The following is a 20795-nucleotide window of genomic DNA, read 5'->3' on the forward strand; positions in this document are numbered from 1 at the left end:
TATTTTCTTCACGTGTGCCTTGAGAGTGATAAATTTGCCCCTGAGCACTGTTTTTGGTGTATCCCACAGGCTTTTTTGTGATGCATATTAATTTTCATTGAATTGTAGGAACTTTTTAATTTCTTCTGTTATCCATAGGTGTTGCTCAGAAGTGTGCTATTCAATTTCCATGTATTTGAGTAATTTCTACGGTATGCTTTGTTATTGAGAACTTGCTTGATTCCACTGTGGTCAGATAGAATACAATCTCTTTGTATTTGCTTAAATTCCTTGTATGAACTATGATATGGTCTATTTTGGAGAAAGTTCCATGGGCTGCTGAGAAGAACATGTAGAGGTTGTTGTAGGGTGGAAAAACTCGGTAGATTTCAATTAATTCCACTGGAGATATGGCGTCATTTAATTCGATGGCTTCTTTGCCAATCCTGGTTGGTGTGAGTGGGGTATTAAAGTCTCCTATTATTATTGTATTTGGATCAATTTTATTCTGTAAGTCTGAGAGTATTTGCTTAACATATTTGGGTGCACCAATGTTTGGGGACTGTAAGTTGATAATGGTAATATCCTCTTCTTGAATTGTTCCCTGTATTAATATGTTGTGTCCTTCTTTGTCTTTTTGTATTGATTTTAATGAAAAGTGTATTTTGTCAGATATCAGAATGGCAACTCCTGCCTTCTTGCTGGGATCATTTGCATGGTAGATCTTCCATCCCTTCACTCAGAGTTTATTTTTATGTTTGGCTGTGAGATGGGTCTCTTGAAGATGGATGGGTTTTGTTTTCTGATCCAATCTGCAGTTATTTTTCTTTTGATTGGTGAATTGAGTCCCTTAATACTCATGATTATTATAGAGAGATTCATTGTGTTTCCTGTCATTTTCTTGCTTTCCTAAGCTTTTCTTCTTACCTTTCCTCCTGTGCTTATTATGTTGGACTTCTAGTGGTATCTGTCTGATGTAGATCCCTGATCTTGATTATTTTCTTTATGTTGTATTTCCCCCTCTTAATATTCTTTGATGTTCTGGCTTTAATGAATTCATTTAGTTTTCTTTTACTATTAAAAATTTTAGTTTTTCCATCAAATGTAAATGCTAGCTTCACTGGATATATCAGTGTGGGTTGGCATTTATTGGTTCTCAGGGCTCGGATGGTACTTTCCCAGGCTTTTCTTGCATACAGTAACTGAGTAGAGAGATCTGCAGTGATTCTGATTTTTTTCCCCATTATAGTGTAGCTCCTTCTTTGTTTATGCTGCATGTAAGATTGTTTCTTTATTCACATCTATCATTTTTACTATAATGTGCCTAGAAGTGTTACTTCTTAGATCCCGTTTGCTAGGTGTTCTGTATGCTTCTGTTATGTAGGTAAGATGTTCTCTTTTAAGATTGGGGAAATTTTTGGTGATAATCTGACTGAATAGGTGTTGCATTCCTTTTTTCTGATATTCATCAACTTTGTCCACTCCAATTATAGGAAAGTTAAGTTTCTTGGCACTGTCTGCTTGTTCTTGGACTTCTGTTTGGCATAATTTAAGTGATTTGTCCATATCTGTGACTTTTTTTGCTGTACTTTGTCTTTCATATCTGATATTCTAATTTCCATTTCATTTACTCTGTTAACTATGGCTTCCATTGTGGTTTGCATGGAGGAAATTGAGCCATTTCTGATTTCTATGTTGGTTCTTTTTTATTTTATTTTATTTTTTTGGTTGGTTGTGGGGCTTGAACTCTGGGCACTGGGCACTGGGTGCTCTTAAGCTCAAGGCAAGCGCTCTACCTCTTGTGCCACAGTGCCACTTCTGGTTTTCTAGTGGTTTATTAGAAATAAGAGTCTCATGGACTTTCCTGCACGGACTGGTTTTGAACCATGATCCTCAGATCTCAGCCTCCTGAGTAACTAGGATTACAGGTGTGAGCCAACTGGCGCCTGGCTTCTATGTTGGTTCTTAAGAGTATTAGTCTCATCTCTTAGTGAGGTGTGTTCTGCATCTATTTTTGCATACATCTCCTCTTTGAAATCCTGCATCTCTTTTGATATTTCGTTTCTGTGTTCTTTAAATTTCTGATCTATTTCTTGCTTTAATTCTTTTTTTTTTTTTTTTTGGTCCGGTTGTGTGGGGCCTGAACTCTGGGCCTGGGCACTGTCCCTCAGCTCTTCAGCTCAAGGCTAGCACTCTACCACTTGAGTCACAGCGCCACTTCCGGCTTTTTTTCTTTTTGCTTATGTGGTGCTGAGGAATCCAACCCAGGGCCTTAAGCATGCAAGACAAGCACTCTACCACTGAGCCATCTTCCCAGCTCATCTTGCTTTAATTCTTGAGCCATTGTCTCCAACATCTCTTGGATGTAGCCTTTGTCTTCCATTCCTGTTTTGCTTCCACTCTGGCTTTTGTAGGTAGCTTGCTATCCTGACTATTGATAAATCTTGTACTTTTTCTCTCTGATTTTCGCAGGGGATTTAGGGATTATTGGAGACTAATCCCAAACTCAGACTGTTTTGGTCAATAGGTGGCTGTCTTTGCTTTGTTCTGGGTTGGTTCTGGATCAATTGATGAAGCTCGCTCTTGGCCCTGTGTTGGCTGAGAGAATCTGTACCTAGTCTCGGTTCTGTTGGGGGAGAGGCCAACCTCCAGCTGCTAGTCTGACCCATGTAGGATTCTCAGCTGTCTGCTGGAGGTCACAGGCAGTTCCCACCTTTAGCCAAGGACTAAGTAGCCTAGACTGCTTGTGCTACCTCCTAGGGCTGCTCTTGGCAAGACTGGGTGGACTGGGTGTATTCTCCCAGTTTCTGGAGTCTGCTATGAGTTCCTGACTATAATCAGGTGCTGATTGTCTGAGCTGTCCAATCCTCAGCCGGGGATACATAGGTCAGGCTCTGGTGGATTTGAGCTTCTGGTTCTCCACCTTGGATACACAGGTCTTTTGTTATCATGGGCGTGGTTCCCAGGGGTTGTGGTTCCCTGCTTTCCCGTCTGCTGAGGCGTGCACTCAGCTTCTGACTTCAATCAGAGCGGGTGGGTTGTGCAGCTCAGGTACTGGATCCCTGACCTGGCCCTGGCTCCTAGTCCCCAGACTGCAGCCTGGGATATGCAGTTTGGATTTCTGCTGCTGGCTGCTGTGGACTGTGGGCACTATTCCTGGCTTGGGCATTTAAGCTCCCTCCTGGGGGCGCTTTTGGTCCAGACTGGTGGGCCAGTTGTGCTCCATGGGCGGGTGGGGTGCTTGTACAGTTCCCAGTGTTAGTGGGATCTGTAGTTCAGGTGGTAGGGGAAGGGGTCCGGGTCAAGCTCTGGGGGTTACTGCCAGCATTGGTCTCCTTTGTTGGGAGAGGAGGCTGTCCCCTGTGGGGGTACTCATTTAACCTGGAGCTGATTGGGAACTCTCCAGCAGTGCTGTGGCAGAGCACTGTTTCTTTGTGCTGCAGGTTGCTGGTTGCCACTGGGTTTCAATGTTAGGTTGAGATGATTGTGGGTTGGACTGGGTGGTGGTGGCAGCGGCTCCAGGTCTGTGTTTCCCACTGTCTCTGCCTCTGTTGATGCTGTCCAGGTCAGCACTGTGGTTTTTTTTTTAAATGCATGTTTTTTATTGTAAAAATTCTGTACAGAGGGTTTACAGTTACATGAGTAAGGTAATCAGTACATTTCCTATGGAGCATTGTTACCTCCTCCTTTGTTTTCCCCCTATCATCCCTTCCCTCCCCACCTCCCCAACTCCTCCCTCTCCCCCAGTTGTAAAGTTCGTTTTCATCATAGTGTCTTGTACATCTCATTGTTACAATGGGTCAACCTGTATCCTTGTTTCAGCATTTTGTTATTTCCCTTCCCCTCCCCAAATTAGAAAAATGTATATACAAGATGCAGGGTACTGGAATCAAATACAGTGAAAACAGGGGTTATACCATGGGGAAGAACATACAAAAGAAACAAAAGGTCAAAAGCTAGTATGACAATATAAGATGATGTTAAGCTAAATGAATCCCAAGATAGGGACACAAGTGTTTTTTTTTTCCTTGCTAATGTTTTTTTTTAACATATTTATAATGTACAATGTGATTTTTTTTTTCTTTTGTATTTTCTTCCATTGCGGGTGCTTTTTGCTTTGGCTGCTGGCCGAGGGGTGAGGAGGGGTCTTCGTGCAGGTTCCGAGTTCTGAGGTTTCTGTCTGTGATTGTGCTTTCTGGGTCAGCATCGGCACCTTGGAAGTCTTCTGTATTGGCGTTCTGTGGAATGACCCCTGTATTTCTGGGGTTTCCCCCTCAGCCTTGAGGGAGAGTTGTTTTGGCCAGATGGACTGGTGAGGGGTGGGGGAAGGGTCTTTGTGCAGATTCTGAGCTCTGAAGTTTCTCTGTTTGCAATCAGTTGGTCTGAAACTGGCACCTTGGAGGTCTTCTGTGCTGGTGTTCTGCAGACAACGCACTTTGGCTCTGGGTTCTCCGGCAGCCCTGGGCTGGGCCAGAAGCTGGGCCTCAGTTTGGCATGGAGCTGAGCGTCCAGCAAAGGGTGGACGAAGGCTCTTCGTGCCTTTCCGTTCTGAAAATCTAACTTTTCTTTTTTTTTTTTTTCACCTCCTGTTTTTCTCTGGACGTTCAGCTTTTTGCTGTTGTCAGTCTCTTGGGAAAACAGCGCTGGAACTCGAACTCTATTTGGAGAGAGCTGTGTGGTTTTGCCATCTTATGCCCTATTTATTAATTAGCTTTATTTCTAGATAGTTTGTATTTTTATTTTTGTCATAAATAAGCCCTTTTTCTCTTATATTTTCTCATTTGTTTTGCTATATTTTCGAATGTATTTTTTATTAATCAGAAAACTACTTTGTTTATATTTTGATTGGTTATTATTGGTATCTCCCCCAAATCATTCCATCCATAGCTCAATTATTCATCAAGTGAGTGGACCCTGTATAAACATCTCAGATATTTAGATACTCAGTACATTTCTTGATTATTCATACTTTCTTAGGTAATTGTAATATCTTAGAAAATATGGAATTGAAGCAGAAAGAAAATTTTTAATAAAAGAAACAGGTGAATATCAAGCAGGAATTCTAAGATAACAGTTGTAGATAGGGATCAGTTTCTAACTGGACCAAGAGGACCTGTAGGGAGGATTCTTGAGAAAGAGGAAATGACATGGCTTCTTGTTTGAGATTGAAGCTTCAATAAAGCCAATTTTGCAAGTGAGGCAAGTTTTACTGCAAGTAGAAACAAAACATAGATGAGAAGGGAAATAGAGTTCTTAGTTTAAATCAACAGGGTTTCTGTCTTAAATGTTGGGAGAGGATACTTAACTCTCCACTTCCCTTATTTTCTGTGGAAGAACTTCTCATTGAAGCAATACCCATGGTCTTGGTCTGGTTCTCCATATCTATGTGGATTCTGGCCTTGAACTTGGAGTCTTCCTGCCTCAACCTTTTGAATCGTATGGTGTTTACAGGTATGTACCATCATGCCTGGCTCATTATTCGATTTTTAATCATGTGTGGTTATTATTTTGGAATAAAAAATTAATGAATTAGTGAAAGGCAACTGGTACCCCATTCTTTTTTTTTTTTTTTGGGGTCCGATCGTGGGCCTGAACTCTGGGCCTAGGCGCTGTCCTTCAGCTCTTCAGCTCAAGGCTAGCGCTCTACCACTTGAGCCACAGCGCCACTTCCAGCTTTTTTCTTTTTGCTTATGTGGTACTGAGGAATCGAACCCAGGGCCTCAGGCTTGCAAGGCAAGCGCTCTACCACTGAGCCACCTTCCCAGCCCCATGGTACCCCATTCTTTAGATGGGCTATTTGACGTGTTCTATCAAATTTATTGCAAATAGTATTAAAAATCATAACCAACAAAATGTGTTTCTTTGCTCAGCATGTTAGTTTATAAGAAGGCACATGTTTTATGAAAATGAGCTCTGTGAGTTGGAAATTGAACTTGTTTTTATGACAATTAAGTTATCAGATAGTCCCTTTGTATTTAGAATAAAACAGCCATGATGGATGTTGACTATATGGTAAGTCAGATTCGTCTCTGATCTGTTACACATGGCTTTGCCCAAGCTTAGTGAAAAAATAAATAACAAAAGTCAAAGGGAATTTCAAAACTAACAAATTCCCATGACGTCATGAGGCAGCACACTTTGACAGAGAGAAGCTCACATTCAGTTTTAGGTATCACCACTTGTGTTTCCATTCTGTGATCTGCTGAGTATTTCCCTGCCCTTTAGTTTGTAAGAGTGATGAAGAGAGCATTTTAGGTTTGTTGAAAAGTGGCATGCCTTTAGTTGAAGTTGGACTGTACTCAGTTCATTTCTGCACTAACTATGCATCCTGAGCATTTGTGGATTTTCCTCAGCAGTAGTCTTCTTTGAACCAAGTACCCTTGGGTACCAAGGTTCTAATGTATGTATGTTCAATTTTTTTATGAAGGCACTAGGTACATTTGAAAGGAATGTGTGTGTATATATGTATATATCTTCTTGCTTATAACATGCAGTATTTAATAATTGCATATCCATTATATCGATTAATTCTTATTTTTCTTAATATGTTTAAGATTTGGAGAAAGAAATATTAAAGTCTCCTAAGAGCTTCCTATTTTCATTTTCTCTTGTTACAAAAGTTTTTGCTCTAGATATGTGGATGATATATTTGTGAATGCTTCTTTAATAGTTTAATTGTGGATTATCTACGTTATTAGCTTAAGCTCTTTGCTCTATTTTGAATTTACTTAAATTTACGTTTTCATTTTCTTTGTGGTAATGTTTTGCCTTGATTTGTTTTCGATTTGGTGCTAGTAGTACCAGGGTTTGAGCTCAGGGCCTAGTACTACGGCTCTGCTTCTACTTGAGCCATATATCCAGCTCGTACATTTTACTTTGACCTTGTTACTGTTACTGGAAATTTGGTGCCCTTGAACTCAGTGTCTATTCACAATTATTCACTTTTTAAAACTTACATGACTGCAAGGGCACAATGCCTACATGCCTCTTTATATATGTGTATATATATATATATATATATGTATATAATATATGTATGTGTGTGTGTGTGTGTGTGTGTGTATCTCCAAGATATGGAAAGAAGAGGTCTATGTTTTCATGATTCTGTCTTCTTTCCTTTATGTATGGCGTGTTCAAGTGTATATCTTTAGGGGAGAGGTACAGAACTCTAAGGAAGAAGGGTGAAAACCTGCAGCAGTGGTGCCCACAGGACACGGATGAAAGTGAGCTACACATCTCATGGGCAGAGATGGGAGGATGGACTGGGAGAGAAGGAACAGAAGGCAGTACAAAAAGAAATGTACTAATAACCTGACTCATGCAATCGTTATCCCTCAGTGTACAACCTTTATAGTAACAATAAAGTAAATTAACTTTATAAAAAGAATAGGAAAAGATAAAAATCCAATAAATGGTTTCATCAGTCTAAAAACCCCCCAAAACCCAGACTTGTGTAATTGAAGGTATTTTGGTTAGTAATCACAATAAAACTATAGTTGTGAGCATATTTGGGTGTCTGTTCCTGTTGTATTACCATACTTTAAGTTGTCTTATAAGTTTTTTTTTTTGGTCAGTGCTTTTTTTGTGTGTATGTACCTTGAGAATAGTTAGGTTGTATTTTGTGTTCTAGTCTTAAGTTTCTTTCATTACAAAACTTTTTATATAAGAATACCACATTTTCATAAAATTAAGAAATACATTTTTTTTTCCAAAAAGGTCTTCTGCTGAGTTCCTTTTCCCCTTCTTTTCCAACTTCCCTCCCAGGTTTACTGTGTTAGCATTGTGCCATCTCTCTGTGCAGTCTTCTCTCTGGGCACTTATGAGTATACATCCTCCCACAGCCCTCATTTACTTTAATAATGTTTTGAAAGTGCTTACTTAGCTGCACAGGGCAGAGGTCCAGTGGTTTTATGAAAATTGGTGTCATCCCAGTGTAGATATGGCAAATATTTCACTATATTGTGGAAATCGTTATTGTCTCTCATTTATTCAGTGAGTGCGGAGAACTTCTCTGTATTTCCTCTCACAGCTTCTACGCATATTTCCATAGGATTGAGTGTTTGGGGTAGATTTTTTAGATTAAGAATTTTGTAATTAATGTATGTTTATTTGGTGATATGTACATTTCAATTTTGAAAGGAACTATTTTCTCAAACAGAAAATAAGTATCTCTTATGAATCTCATCTTAAGCTTATCATTCATGTTTGACCACAAACACATTTAGAAATAGTCTTACTCTTCTATTGTGGGTGGTTTGTTATCTATGTATTCCTCTTCTGTGGCTCTCTGTGCTCCACCAGGTAAAACTGTCAGTTTGAATTCCCTTCTATGGACAACACGGAGTGTTTCTGCTCTTTCAAGCAAATCTGCCAGCTATTAACACATTTTTATCTTATTTCTATGACTTGATGTTTCAGAAATGTACTGTAAGTCAGTTACTGAAAGGAATCTCTCCTTTTAATTGAATAGAAAACTGTTGGTAAATGTCTCCTCTAAACACTTCAGATATATGAAAAAAGCATTCTCATATCTTTAGCCAAGAGCACTGGGGCTAGAGATTGAATGAGGGATGACTTAAGTTTTTTTTATTGTTATTAACAAGGTGATGTACAAAGGTTTTGTAAGTTATGTAAGTCAGGGAAAGAGTACATTTCTTTTTGGACACTTATCACCCCTTCCCTCACTCTTTTCCAGTTTTTCCCTCCCATCCCTTCTCATAAGTTTGATAGTTCATTTTCAACAATGTTCAGTGGAGGGATGACTTTTTACTGTAGAATCTAATGTACATCTTGGTTTTTATTCATATGCATAAATTTCTTATTTAAAAATTAACTGACAATTGTTGGGAAATAATATTTAGAGATCCTCTAGGTACAGTTTGTTCATCTGTGTATGAGAATATAGTAACTTTATATTTCTCTTATATGTTCTCAAATTGTCTTTTATTTCATTAACATGTTTAAACATTCTGGCTTTGTAGAGTTGGTTACTCAACAATAACAATGACAGCCAAATAAAAGGTTTGGTCTTTATTTTTTTCCCTTCTATCTTACCACAAAAGGACAATTTTCACAAAGATAATATTTTTCCAGAAAGCAGAAATGTTTTTAGGAAGTTTTTGGCTGATTCCTTTATGTATTAGCTTATTTTTCTGATATACTTTTAAATCTCAATTTTCATATTTAGGAACATATTTCATTGCATAAGCTAAAATTTGTTTCCCATAGTGCTTTTCATAGAGATACCTCTATTCATCATTAATCACAAATACTGGGAGGTAAGCTTGTTTGGCCAACAAAATAATTCTTTTATTTTTATTTTTGAAAGAATAAAACAACTAAAGTGTTCCAAGTTTTATCAGCTTTCCTTTTGCTGCTTTTTTATTAATACTAACAGCTTATAAACCTGGGTGCTGGTGGCTCATGCCTGTAATCCAGCTACTCAAGAGCCTGAGATCTGAGGATTCCAGTTCAAAGCCTGCCTGGGAAAGAAAGTTTGTGAGACTCTTATCTCCAACTAACCACCAAAAAGCTGTCAGTGGAGCTGTAGTTCAAGTGATAGAGTGTTAGCCTTGAGCAAACACTTGAGACAGTGCTTAAGCCCTGAGTACAAGACCCAGGACTGGCAGACTGGCGCGCGCACGCGCACACACGCACACGCACACACACACACACACACACACACACACACACACACACACAGCAGTTTGAGTGGTATTGTAGTAGGTACTACTGAGATTCCCCATAGTCTTGGGATTAACCATGTGGTTATTTTAGGTTCCCTGTGAGTATTTCTTCTGTCTGTATTCATATGGAATGATAGACTAGAATTTTGTTTTTGCCTTGTCTTCTCCCATCATTAGTTCTATGTCAGTTCATTATTTTTCTACCTTTTTAAAAAACATAATGTTGGAATTAACCATTCCTTGAATGTTTGAAAAACGTTATCCTAGGACATAATCCATACATAGTTCCTTTTTTTATTCATTTGAATACTTCTTTATTATTAATGTGATCAGTTCTTTTTGTTTGCTTCACTTTTTTATATTTTCTTTTACAGATCTGTAGAAACTTCCAGTGTGTAAATGTATCTGTACTGAATTATGACTGTGATGTTCAGGAAAAGTGCCACGGACATGGGGTAGGTGGTATATTCTTTTTCATGAAAGTGATGCTAAACAATGATAATTCTCAGGATTAGATGAGGATTCCCATGATTTTTAGATTTTCAGAGGTTGGATATTTCTTGTTTATGATTTTTTTTAAATCTTAAAGATTAAGATTAAGATGTGTTTATAGGCATTTAGTCCTTACTCTTGGCTTTCATTCTGAAGTTGATTAAGAGTAGCATTCACAATGAACAAAATGGTCTTCTGATTATTTTAAAGGTGTGTAATAGCAATAAGAACTGTCACTGTGATAGCAACTGGGCGCCCCCAAATTGTGAGGCGAAAGGATATGGAGGAAGTGTGGACAGTGGACCCACGTATAACGGCAAGTAATATCCATAAAATCGGTGTGACTGCTTAGAGGTCCATGCCTTGACTGGGGCATCTTTGTACCTTTCTCTGTCCCATCAGGTAGATAGTTAATGTGTTGATTCTCCCTCCTGGATTTTTTTGTGAATGTTTTGTTTTTACCGTCTTCTTTTTCTTTCTCACCCCAGTTTCTTACCTGGAGTTAGGTAGTAACTTCTTACCTAGGTTCCCACTACCATATTCTTATGACCTATGTTTCACATTACATTATAGGATATTAGTATTTTCCTTTGAGAATTCAGCTTTGATTTTGTCCGTGCCCCACTTTTAATTCAGTACTGCTTCATCATTAATATTAGAATTAAATCCACAAGTCCATAACACAATGTAAATGGCCTATGTGATAGTTGAGCTTTCTAGTCTCATTCCTGTGCCGAAGATAGACTATGGCTCCTTTGATTTCCTTTACTAGGCTACTGTTTTCTCCTGAACCTTAAAACTGTCATAGTCACATTCTTGGAATATGACTAATTGCTATTCAGACTTCAATTTGTGCTTTGTTTCCTCATGGAAGTTTTCCTAACTGTCTAAATCTAAATGAATCTGTTCCTTCTCTTTACTCTCACCTCTATAGTACTGATTTTTAATCCCTCATAGACCATGAGCTCCTATTTGCAGTAGCTTTCTGGTGAGAACATGTACTTTCAGGTAAACGTGAGATGGAGTGAGCCCATGCTCAAGTACAAGGTGTTTCTTTAGCCTTCTCAGAAACTGCCAAGCTGTTTTCCAAAGTGGTTACAGACAAACCTTGTCTACAGTTTCATCTTCAACCATTTATGTTACTTGTGATCACAAGTCTGAAAAATTGCCATGGCCTCATGATCTGGGGTCACCTGAAGTAGCGTCATTGATTGACAAATGATGAAATGCATATTTCTATCTTTTATCACAGTTAAGGTCAATGTCTGTCTAAAATATAAAAAAAAAACTTCAAGAAACTGAGAAAAAAATCCCAAAGTCCAGTAGAAAATAGTTTGCATAATGATCATAAAGAACAAATAATGTTTTTTTTTTCCTTTAACATCAAATAATGGTTTTTTTCTTCAACATCAACAAGTTTCAACTTATAGAATAAGGACTGTAACTTAGTTGGGTGCCAGGAGTTCCCGCCTGTAATCCTAACTACTCAGGAGTCTTAAGATCCAAAGGATCATGGTTTGAGGCCATCTGTGGTAGAAAAATAAGACTCTTATCTCTGGATCTTTCTGGGAAGATCCATTCTGCGGGCATGACTCAAGTGGTTAAGTGACAGTTGGGAGCAAGCAAGCTGGTAGGAGCAGAAGGCCCACAGTTCAAGCCATAGTACTGGCACAAAAATAAATAAATGCAAACAAAGTTAAAAACGCAAAAAAGAAAATGAAAAAAACCCAGTGTACCAAATAGTGTTTGTTATATGCTACATTTTATGTATTGAATGGTCAACAATAATAAAAGCACTTAGCTCTTGCTTGTATTTGTGTGAAGAAATACTGTAAGATTATGTAAGAGAAACTGTTGTACAATGTGTGTCATCAGTCACCTAGTATGTTTCAGGTAGGCTGAAGTAACATCTGATTGAATGACTGTTAGTGTCAATTTCATCTCTCTAGAAAAGAGCACTGCCCTGAGGGATGGACTGCTCGTGTTCTTCTTCCTAATTGTGCTCATCATCTGTGCATTTCTCTTCATCAAGAGGAACAAACTCCGGAAATGCCCCTGCAAAAAGAGATCGCAGACATATGAGTACTTAAACATTTTTATGTTTAATTTATGCTAAATAATTTTCATCATGATGGTAGTCCTTACCAGGAATGCTGGCAATGCTTTATACATAGGCTTTTATGGTATTCCATTCTTACTACAAATAAGGGTTAAAAGGTAGTAATGAGCCAAGTGCAGTGGCACATTCCTTTAATTCTAGCACTTGGGAGGTTGAGGCAGGAGTGTGAGTTTGAAGACAGTCTAGAATGCCTAGAGAGATCCTATCTGAAAAGAAGGAAAAAAGAGAAGATCAAAAGTATTGGTGGCTAAGTCATCTCTTACAGCAAAAATGGATTAGATTAACAAATGGAGTAATAATAAACTATGTAGATGTTGAAAATATTTATTCTATGACTTGTTTTGTCTATCAGTTCTTATAAAAGGAAGAATTTTCAGTTTTCAGTTTCAAAGACATTTTAAGAAATGAGTTGTGAGTCAGGATCCGGTAGCTCACTGTAATCCTAGCTACTCAGCTAGGAGATCTGAGGATCATGGTTCAAATCCAGCCTGGGAAAGAAAGTCTTTGAGACTCTTTTTTTTTGGTCGGTAGTGGGGCTTGAACTCTGGGCCTGGGTGCTGTCCCTCAGCTCTTCAGCTCAAGGTGAGCACTCTACCGCTTGAGCCACAGCGCCACTTCTGGTTTTTGAGTGGTTTATTAGAGATAAGAGTCTCATGGACTTTCCTGCCCGGGCTGGCTTTGAACTGCGATCCTCAGATCTCAGCCTCCTGAGTAGCTAGGATTACAGGCATGAGCCACCGGCGCCAGGCTTCTTTGAGACTCATCTCCAATAAACTACTCAAATCCAGAAGTGGCGCTGAGACTCAAGTAGTAGAGTGCTAGCCTTGAGCTGAAGAGTTCAGGGATAGTACCCAGGCCCAGAGTTCAAGCCCCATGACCGACAAAAAAAAAAAAAAAAAAGAAAGAAAAAGAAAAAAAGAAAGAAATGAGTTGTGATAGAGAAAAGTGACAGTTCTAGTCTATGTATATAAAGTGCAGGGCATGTAGCCTGGGCCTCGTTATCACATTTGAATTCAAATTGCACATCAGTCATTTGTTATGAAATTACAAACTGAAACCACAAATAAACTTTTGGAGCCTTGGTTTGCTTCCTAAAAAGAGGAATAATAATATTACCTGTGTTTTAAAGATAAAATGAGGAAATACTGATAAATAAAGCTTGTTGCACATTGCTGCATATTCTCCTTACTTAATAGTTATTGTTATAATAATGATTTCTAAATACCTCTACCTAGCCTTGATTATTCACTCTTGCCTCAGTGCCGTCTTTCTCAAGTAGTACATTATTTTCCCAGAGTGTACTGATGTTAGCTTCAGCCCTTAACGGATTCTCAAACAGATTTCTCTTTCTGTTCTTTCTCATTTGTCATTCTTCCATCTGGCCAGTCCATACAAAGAATCAGCCTGTGGCATTTGTTTTAATTCCACACTTCTGTTGTCTCCTATGTATTCTTGTTGTTCACCAGCTGTCACTCTGAATGTCTCACTGTAGCTGACTCTCCAGCCAATCTGTTTGATAAGTCTGGACTTTCTAATTTTTAATGAGTGCTTCAAATGTTGCCTATGCAGTCTAAGAATTTGCCTTTACTCATCTTTGACTTTTTTAGAAAAATTGAGGAAAAAGTTTGTGAACATAGGCCTTATTGACTACTTTTTATAATTTCTTACAATTTCACACTATTACAAAATGTGGTTAATAACTCTTCCTATTATCATAAAGGTTGAAAAAAGTGTGAAATGCCAGAAGACTCCATGTCACCTGGTTATCACCGTCACCACCATTATTATTCTGTAGCAAGGAAACCAAAGCTGTGTGTGATGTGTTCTGTAGAAAAGTCTTCACCTTAACCTTAAAGTGATTGTGTCTTTCAGGTCAGATGGTAAAAATCCAGCCAGTGTTTCTAGACAGTCAGCAAGTGCTTCTCACAGTGTTTCTCCAGTGGCTTCTTCCAGACAAGCTGTAAGTTTAAAATTAAAAACTTTTTTCCTCGCTATGTTAACTATTACATGTTTAAAGACTTAAGAAAGATGCTGGATATATGTGTATGTATGTGTATCTCTATATACATATATACATATATATATATACATACATACAATAAATATTAATATATCTACATCTATATCACTCTTAGTCACTTGCCTACCTTGCATGAGACTCTAGGTTCCATTCTAGTATCTTTAAAACAAGAGTAAAAATGGTTATGTAGGTATAAATAAAACCTTCATAGGAATTTGGAAGTCTTCTGGGGAGAGGGGCAGTTTCAAGGAGCAACAGCAAAGTCCATGGCTGAGGATGTGAGAGGAGATATCAGGAGGTTCGGAATGTCTCCCTTGACACAACGATTGAGAAATGATCTGGGTCCTTCCTGTGCTATCACTAGCTGTTTCCACCTCCTTTCTGTTTTCATTGCCTGGTTTTCCTGAGCCATGTTATTGGGGTAAGGGTGTCTTTGTACTGATAAGCTTATACCAATATGCTTGAGCAATTGATAATGTTATTTTGTATGCTTTAAAACTTGTCAGAGTGCTTTATTTGGGTTTTTACACATATATCTGCTTTGCATTTAATACTTTGTGATCTATCCCTTTTTTGTTGTTGTTGTTGTTGGTCATGGGGTTTGAACTCTGGGCCTGGGTGGTGTCCCTGAGCTCTTCACCTCAAGGCAAGTGCTCTACCACTTGAGCCCCAGTGCCACTTTGGTTTTTGGGGTAGTTAATTGGAGCTAAATTGTCTCCCAGACGTTCCTGCCCCGGCTGGCTTTGAACCGCGATCCTCAAATCTCAGCCTCCTAAGTAGCTAGGATTATAGGCGTGAGCCACTGGCACCCCGGATAATCTATCCCTTTTACATGTAGCTGTGCTCCAATATTTTAACTACGCAGCTGTTCCATAAATACCCCACAGTGTGTATGACCAGATTCTAGTGTTGCAATATGATGAACCAGGCTGGGAAAGATACTCTTCTCGTTCATGTTGTTTTCTGTGACTATGTTAGGTTGTTATTATCTATGTGTTGTGTGGTAGATCCAGTTGTGAGCACAGAGAAGCCTAATTTGGAGTCTTTATTGGAGTGCTGGGGGCAGCAGAGGACTCCAATCTCAAAGCCCTCCTGCGCTGAATACAAAATACACATTTCATATTAAATTGTTCAACATTAAGAATTCTGTACCTGACTCACACTATCCACCCTCAGCAAATTCCTTGTGGCTGCTGTCTGTGAGGGATCAGTGAACACAGAGACATTCCATCATTGCATAAGATGCTATTGGAGAGCACAAATTCAGGGCACCTAGGAATTAAGTGTCTGAATGTTTAAATCTTTTCGAGAAATTCCAATTGTTTTTAAAGAGTTAGTGCTATAAGATGATGGTATGAACATCACTGGTGATTTATGTCTATGCCAATAATTGGTATTATCAGACTCTCACATTCTTCCCAATTACATAGAACTGAAATGGTTAGCTGCCCTTCTTCATGTTTTTATATTTGTATATGTATATATACAAAAAGCCAGGCGCTGGAGGCTCAGGCCTGTAATCCTAGCTACTCGTTAGGTTGAGATCTGAGGATGGTGGTTTAAAGCCAGCCCAGGCAGGAAAGTTTGTGAAACTCTTATCTCTAACCAACAAAAATCTGGAAGTAGAGAGAGGTATGGCTCAGATGATAGAGCACCAGACCTGAGTGAAAAAGCCAAGTGAGAGTGTGAGGCCTTAAATTTGAGAGTTCATCTCAACAGGAAAAGCTGGACTTGATGGCATGCACCTATCATCCCAGTTACCATGGAAATTGTAAATAAGAAGTAAGAGCCCTGAGTTCAATGCCTAGAACTGCTGAAACAAAACAGCAAAACAAACCAGCAAAAAAAAAAAACAAAAAAAAACAAAACAGAATAAAACACACACACACACACACACACACACGATTTTATGATCAATGGTAAGGATTTTCTTAAGTAAGCAAAGTAAGCAATATTTATTTTTTGGTGTTAGATGGACAGCAAAACCCAGAACCTCATGAATGCTAGACAAGTGTTGTTATTATTGAGCTGTATCCTGACCTCATTTAATAAAAAGATTTTTAAATGTTAGCATTACAAGTAGTCTGTCAATATAAGCATTTTACTTACTGTTATATAGAAATAACAAAGCATACACAAAATATATTAATGACTATGTTGTGATAGTAACTTTGATTATTATTTTTTTTTCTTTTTAGCCTGTCCAAGCAAATAGATATCCAGTACCAACCTATGCAGCTCGGCAGCCTCAGCGGTTTCCATCAAGGTCAGAAGTGAATTGCTTAAATTACTTAACCAGAAAAAAATCTATAGTTTTATAGCCTTACAGTTTCTTTTGTATTTAACTTGACTTGGGGCCAAATTTTTTTTTAAGCAACTTAGTTTAGAAGTTTAGATAGAATAGAATTTTCAGAATGGTTTTTTAAGAACCCCTATAAAATTTGCCATATTTAGTAGAGTGTCAAAAGGAAATAACAACTCAAAATGAACTGCTGCTGAAGCCTTTAGTGTATAGAAGAGCAAGAGCTAGGACCTGTGCAATAACCAGTGAGAGAAACCCAAAGGGCCTTCCATTGAGAACAGCTGGGACATCTAGGAATGTAAGAAATACGTGGAGACGAAGGCGGTGAAAGGGCTTGTGGAGACAAGGGCCAAGACAGGAAGAATTCGAGCGAGGACTAGCTTTGAGACCACTTCTCTGTTGGACATGCTTCGACCCCTTCTGCAGCTGGCAAGTGAGAAGTTGGGAAGTAGAAGCCAGCTTTCAAAAACACACTGTGCGGAGAGGACAAGAAACAGAGAACTTTCTTTTTTTTGTTTTTGTTTTTTTGGTCCAGTCGTGGGGCCTGAACTCTGGGCCTGGGCGCTGTCCCTCAGCTCTTCAGTTCAAGGCTAGCGCTCTACCACTTGAGCCACAGCGCCACTTTCGGCGTTTTTCTTTTTGCTTATGTGGTGCTGAGGAATCGAACCCAGGGCCTCATGCATGCAAGGCAAGCGCTCTACCACTGAGCCACCTTCCCAGCGCAAAACAGAGAACTTTCAAGGAGGAGAGTTACTGGCCAACAGCGAGGCTTTGTGTGGGACGCCAGGGGCCAGGAAGCACTATTTACCTCCCCAGCCCCCACACTGATTCTTAATTTGTCTCATTAAAAACAAAACAAACAAACAAACAAACAAAAAAACACACAGGCCTGGGAGCTGGTGGTTCATACCTGTGATCCTAGCTACTTAGAAGGCTTTGATCTGAGGATTGTGGCTCAAAGCCAGCCCAGGCAGGAAAGTCCATTCGACTCTTATCTCCAATAAATTACCCCTCCTCCCACCAAAAAAAAAAAAAAAAAGCTGGAAGTGATGCTGTGGCTTAAGTGGTAGAGTGCTAGACTTGAGCCAAAGAAGTTCAGGGATAGCATCCAGGCCCAGAGTTAAGCCCCTGGACTGGCCTCCCAAAAAAGCCAGCCATAGAAAGAAAGAAAATGTGACTAAAATCTTTAAGACTCAGGATATCTACTTTACAGTTATCAAGCATGGATTTTAAAACAAGCAACTCAGGGAACTGAGATCTGAGGATTGTGGTTTGAATCCAGCCTGGGCAGAGAAGTCTATGAGACTCTTATCTCCAGTTAATCACCAAAAAGCCAGAAGTGGAGCTGTGGCTCACATTGTGGTGCACCAGCCTTAAGTGAAAAAGCTGAAAGATAGCTCACAGGCACTGAATTCAAAATCCAGTACTGACACCAAAAATAAATAAATACATACATACATAAGTATGATGATAATGTTATGTGAGTTATGTAAGTCAAGATAGACAATTTCAGCACAAAACTAGAAACTTAAGAAAAAGACTAAATGCAGATTCTACAACTTCAAAACCAAAGAACTGAACATTCAGGAGACAGATTTTAGATGGAAGAAGGGATAATTTATTATCATATTTTACACCATATAAAATACATCTGACCCCTCCCACTTTGCAGAGTCTTTCAAATGCCAGTTGCATTTCAGCATTGAAGTGGGTCCTCCTGTTACTCAAGAGAACACTGAAATTAAATTTAAGATGAAGAATAGATAAAATTGAGAGACAGGTGCTCATTGGGAACCATTCTAGTGTGATATTGAGTAGAGAAATACCAGGAATGGATTCACAGGTAAGGAAGGGTGTCTAGCAGTTAAAGTGTGAGGATTGAGAAAGACAGGCTGAGACAGAACTGCATGTTTAATTATCTGAGAGAATGCTGTTGAAGGAAGCTGAAAGGTCAGCTAGTTGTTTACTTTTAATATAATTTTATTGTTATTATTAAGGTGTTGTACAGAGGGGTTACCATTTCATAAGTCAGGTAATAAGGACATTTCTTTTTGGACAATGTCACCCCTTCCCTTGCTATCAGCCAGTTTTTTCCTCCTATCCCCACCCACAAGTTGTATAGTTCATTTTCAACTGAGTTCAATCTTTGTCCCTCCATTTCTGTGTCCCTTCTTTCCCTCCCAGAGACATATAAACGAACAAGATGGAAAGAAAAGTAAAACAACAACAAAGAAAAGAACCTCTTGTTTCCATTTTCTAGAGTTCATTTCGATAAATGTTATTTCATATGATCAGGGGCACGTAGGCATTGTGCATATGGCTAGTTTTACGGTAAACAGAAATTTGCCAGCTGAATTCTATCAGCACAGCAAAACTACGTCATCCACTTAGTATCCTTTATCTTTTACAATTTGATTTTACAATTGGGTATAATAACTTTCCTACAGTATCAATTACGGAATAAAATTCTATGGTGCTTGTTATATCTGTTATCAGAGAGGTTGAGAGTGATACTATGCTTGTTATGAATACAGTTTTATTCAGTCCATACACTATTAACTGTTTTTTTTTTCTTTTTCTTCTCATAGGCCACCTCCGCCACATCCAAAAATACCATCTCAGGGAAACTTAGTTCCTGCCCGTCCAGCCCCTGCCCCTCCTTTGTACAGCTCCCTCACTTGATGGGGGCCCTTGTCTTTGCAGATGTCTTCAGGGAACTGAACTTTTTTTTTCCTGACATTTTCTTGAAAAGCTTTTCTTCCTCCTGCAACTATGAATGAAAACAAAACACTACAAAACAACTTAGCTAAGAAAAGCAGAAACCAACCATGGAGTTGAGAAACAGAAGGAAATGCAGTGGAGCCACAGGAATTTATGGAGCACTATCTCCATTTCCATCACTGAATGTCTTAGTCCATCTTCCACGAAGTTAATATTTTTTACCAAGGATTAAGCATTTTGAAGGTGGTGTTGTAATGATCAAACTAAGTATTCTGTTAGCGTAAGATTTGTCATCATGTGCTTAAATGTAATCCTACATTTTTGACCATAATTATTCATGTAGTTTGTGGGTGAACATGTGATAATCTGACACCTATGAAAACTAATTAGCTACCAATAATAGCTAATATTTTTTGTCATGCACAAATTATTAACCATTGTATACTAAAATCTTGTCTCTTGTTTGCTACACAAGTAAGCGAATATTCTGTCTTCAGAAGAACACACAAGAACCCTATTTAGGATGTCATCTATATTATTTTGAAAGTGAAAAATACGCTGAGAGTGTGAATTCACACATGGTTGTTAGCTTCCATTTTAGTGATTTTTTCAACTATAAATGACTGCTAGAAAATTTAATTTAATACTAGAATTTCTCTTATGCATCATGTTAAGGCATGGTATTATTTTACAATAGCATTATTTTAAAGTATAAACTTTTTCAGGTACGAACTATTTAATAGATCTAATCAAGATGGCTGTTGAGTCATAGCTATAATAAAGCAGGAACAACTATAATATCTTCAATCAGTTGAGCTATATAAAACCACTTGAGAATTTCATGAGCACTTTAAGTCTAAAATCTGAATCTTTGAAGCTTGATATTAAATCATTTAGAATGTTTACATTTGCTAAGGTGTGCTGGATCATGTCTCTTTGACTATAATATTTTCATAGAAATTAGGCTGGTGAAAGGGAAGGGTTTCTTAAGTCCAATTTTAGTGTGGTATCTATGAGTTATCTCAGCTGTGTTAAAAATGAATTTTTACTATGGAAGAAATGTCATGAGCAATGAAATTTTAAACACTTAAAAGATTTTCATAAACTTTCATAATAAAGTTTAATAAAAATGTATTAACTGAATTCATTAGTTTTTTAAATAATATTTTGGTTGTGTATGTATATAAATACAAATAAAACATTTACAGTAAACAAAATGCTTGAAATTTTTGTGTAGCTATTTGTAATCTCATAACCTTAAAGATACCATTTTGGAAAAAAAAATCCTAATCAAACTTTTGCCAAATTGTACACAGTAGTTTTATGATGAAAGGAAAACAGATTAGCTTTGAAGAAAATGGAAATTTTAGTTCTCTGAGAGAGCACATTATTTTAACAATCAGGTGATAGTAAAATAAGCCATTCCAAAAGATGATTTTTCACTTTAAGTATCAGAATGGATCTGCAGTTAGTGAG

General features: G+C 38.2%; 1 protein-coding gene across 1 annotated transcript in view; it reads left to right on the plus strand.

Annotated features, from left to right (window-relative positions):
• Adam9 (ADAM metallopeptidase domain 9) overlaps window positions 1-20453 on the plus strand; it is a 107911-nt gene extending 87458 nt beyond the window's left edge. The window contains exons 17-22 of the mRNA XM_042679405.1: window positions 10040-10120; window positions 10368-10473; window positions 12107-12239; window positions 14149-14236; window positions 16495-16562; window positions 19187-20453. Coding sequence (XP_042535339.1) covers window positions 10040-10120; window positions 10368-10473; window positions 12107-12239; window positions 14149-14236; window positions 16495-16562; window positions 19187-19280 — 570 coding nt within the window. The 3' untranslated portion in view covers window positions 19281-20453. The remainder of the gene's footprint in view (window positions 1-10039; window positions 10121-10367; window positions 10474-12106; window positions 12240-14148; window positions 14237-16494; window positions 16563-19186) is intronic.
• Window positions 20454-20795: the final 342 nt, after the last annotated feature.

Source organism: Dipodomys spectabilis, unplaced genomic scaffold (genome assembly GCF_019054845.1).
Source record: "Dipodomys spectabilis isolate Male_0828 unplaced genomic scaffold, ASM1905484v1 ptg000052l, whole genome shotgun sequence".
Lineage (NCBI taxonomy): Eukaryota > Metazoa > Chordata > Mammalia > Rodentia > Heteromyidae > Dipodomys > Dipodomys spectabilis.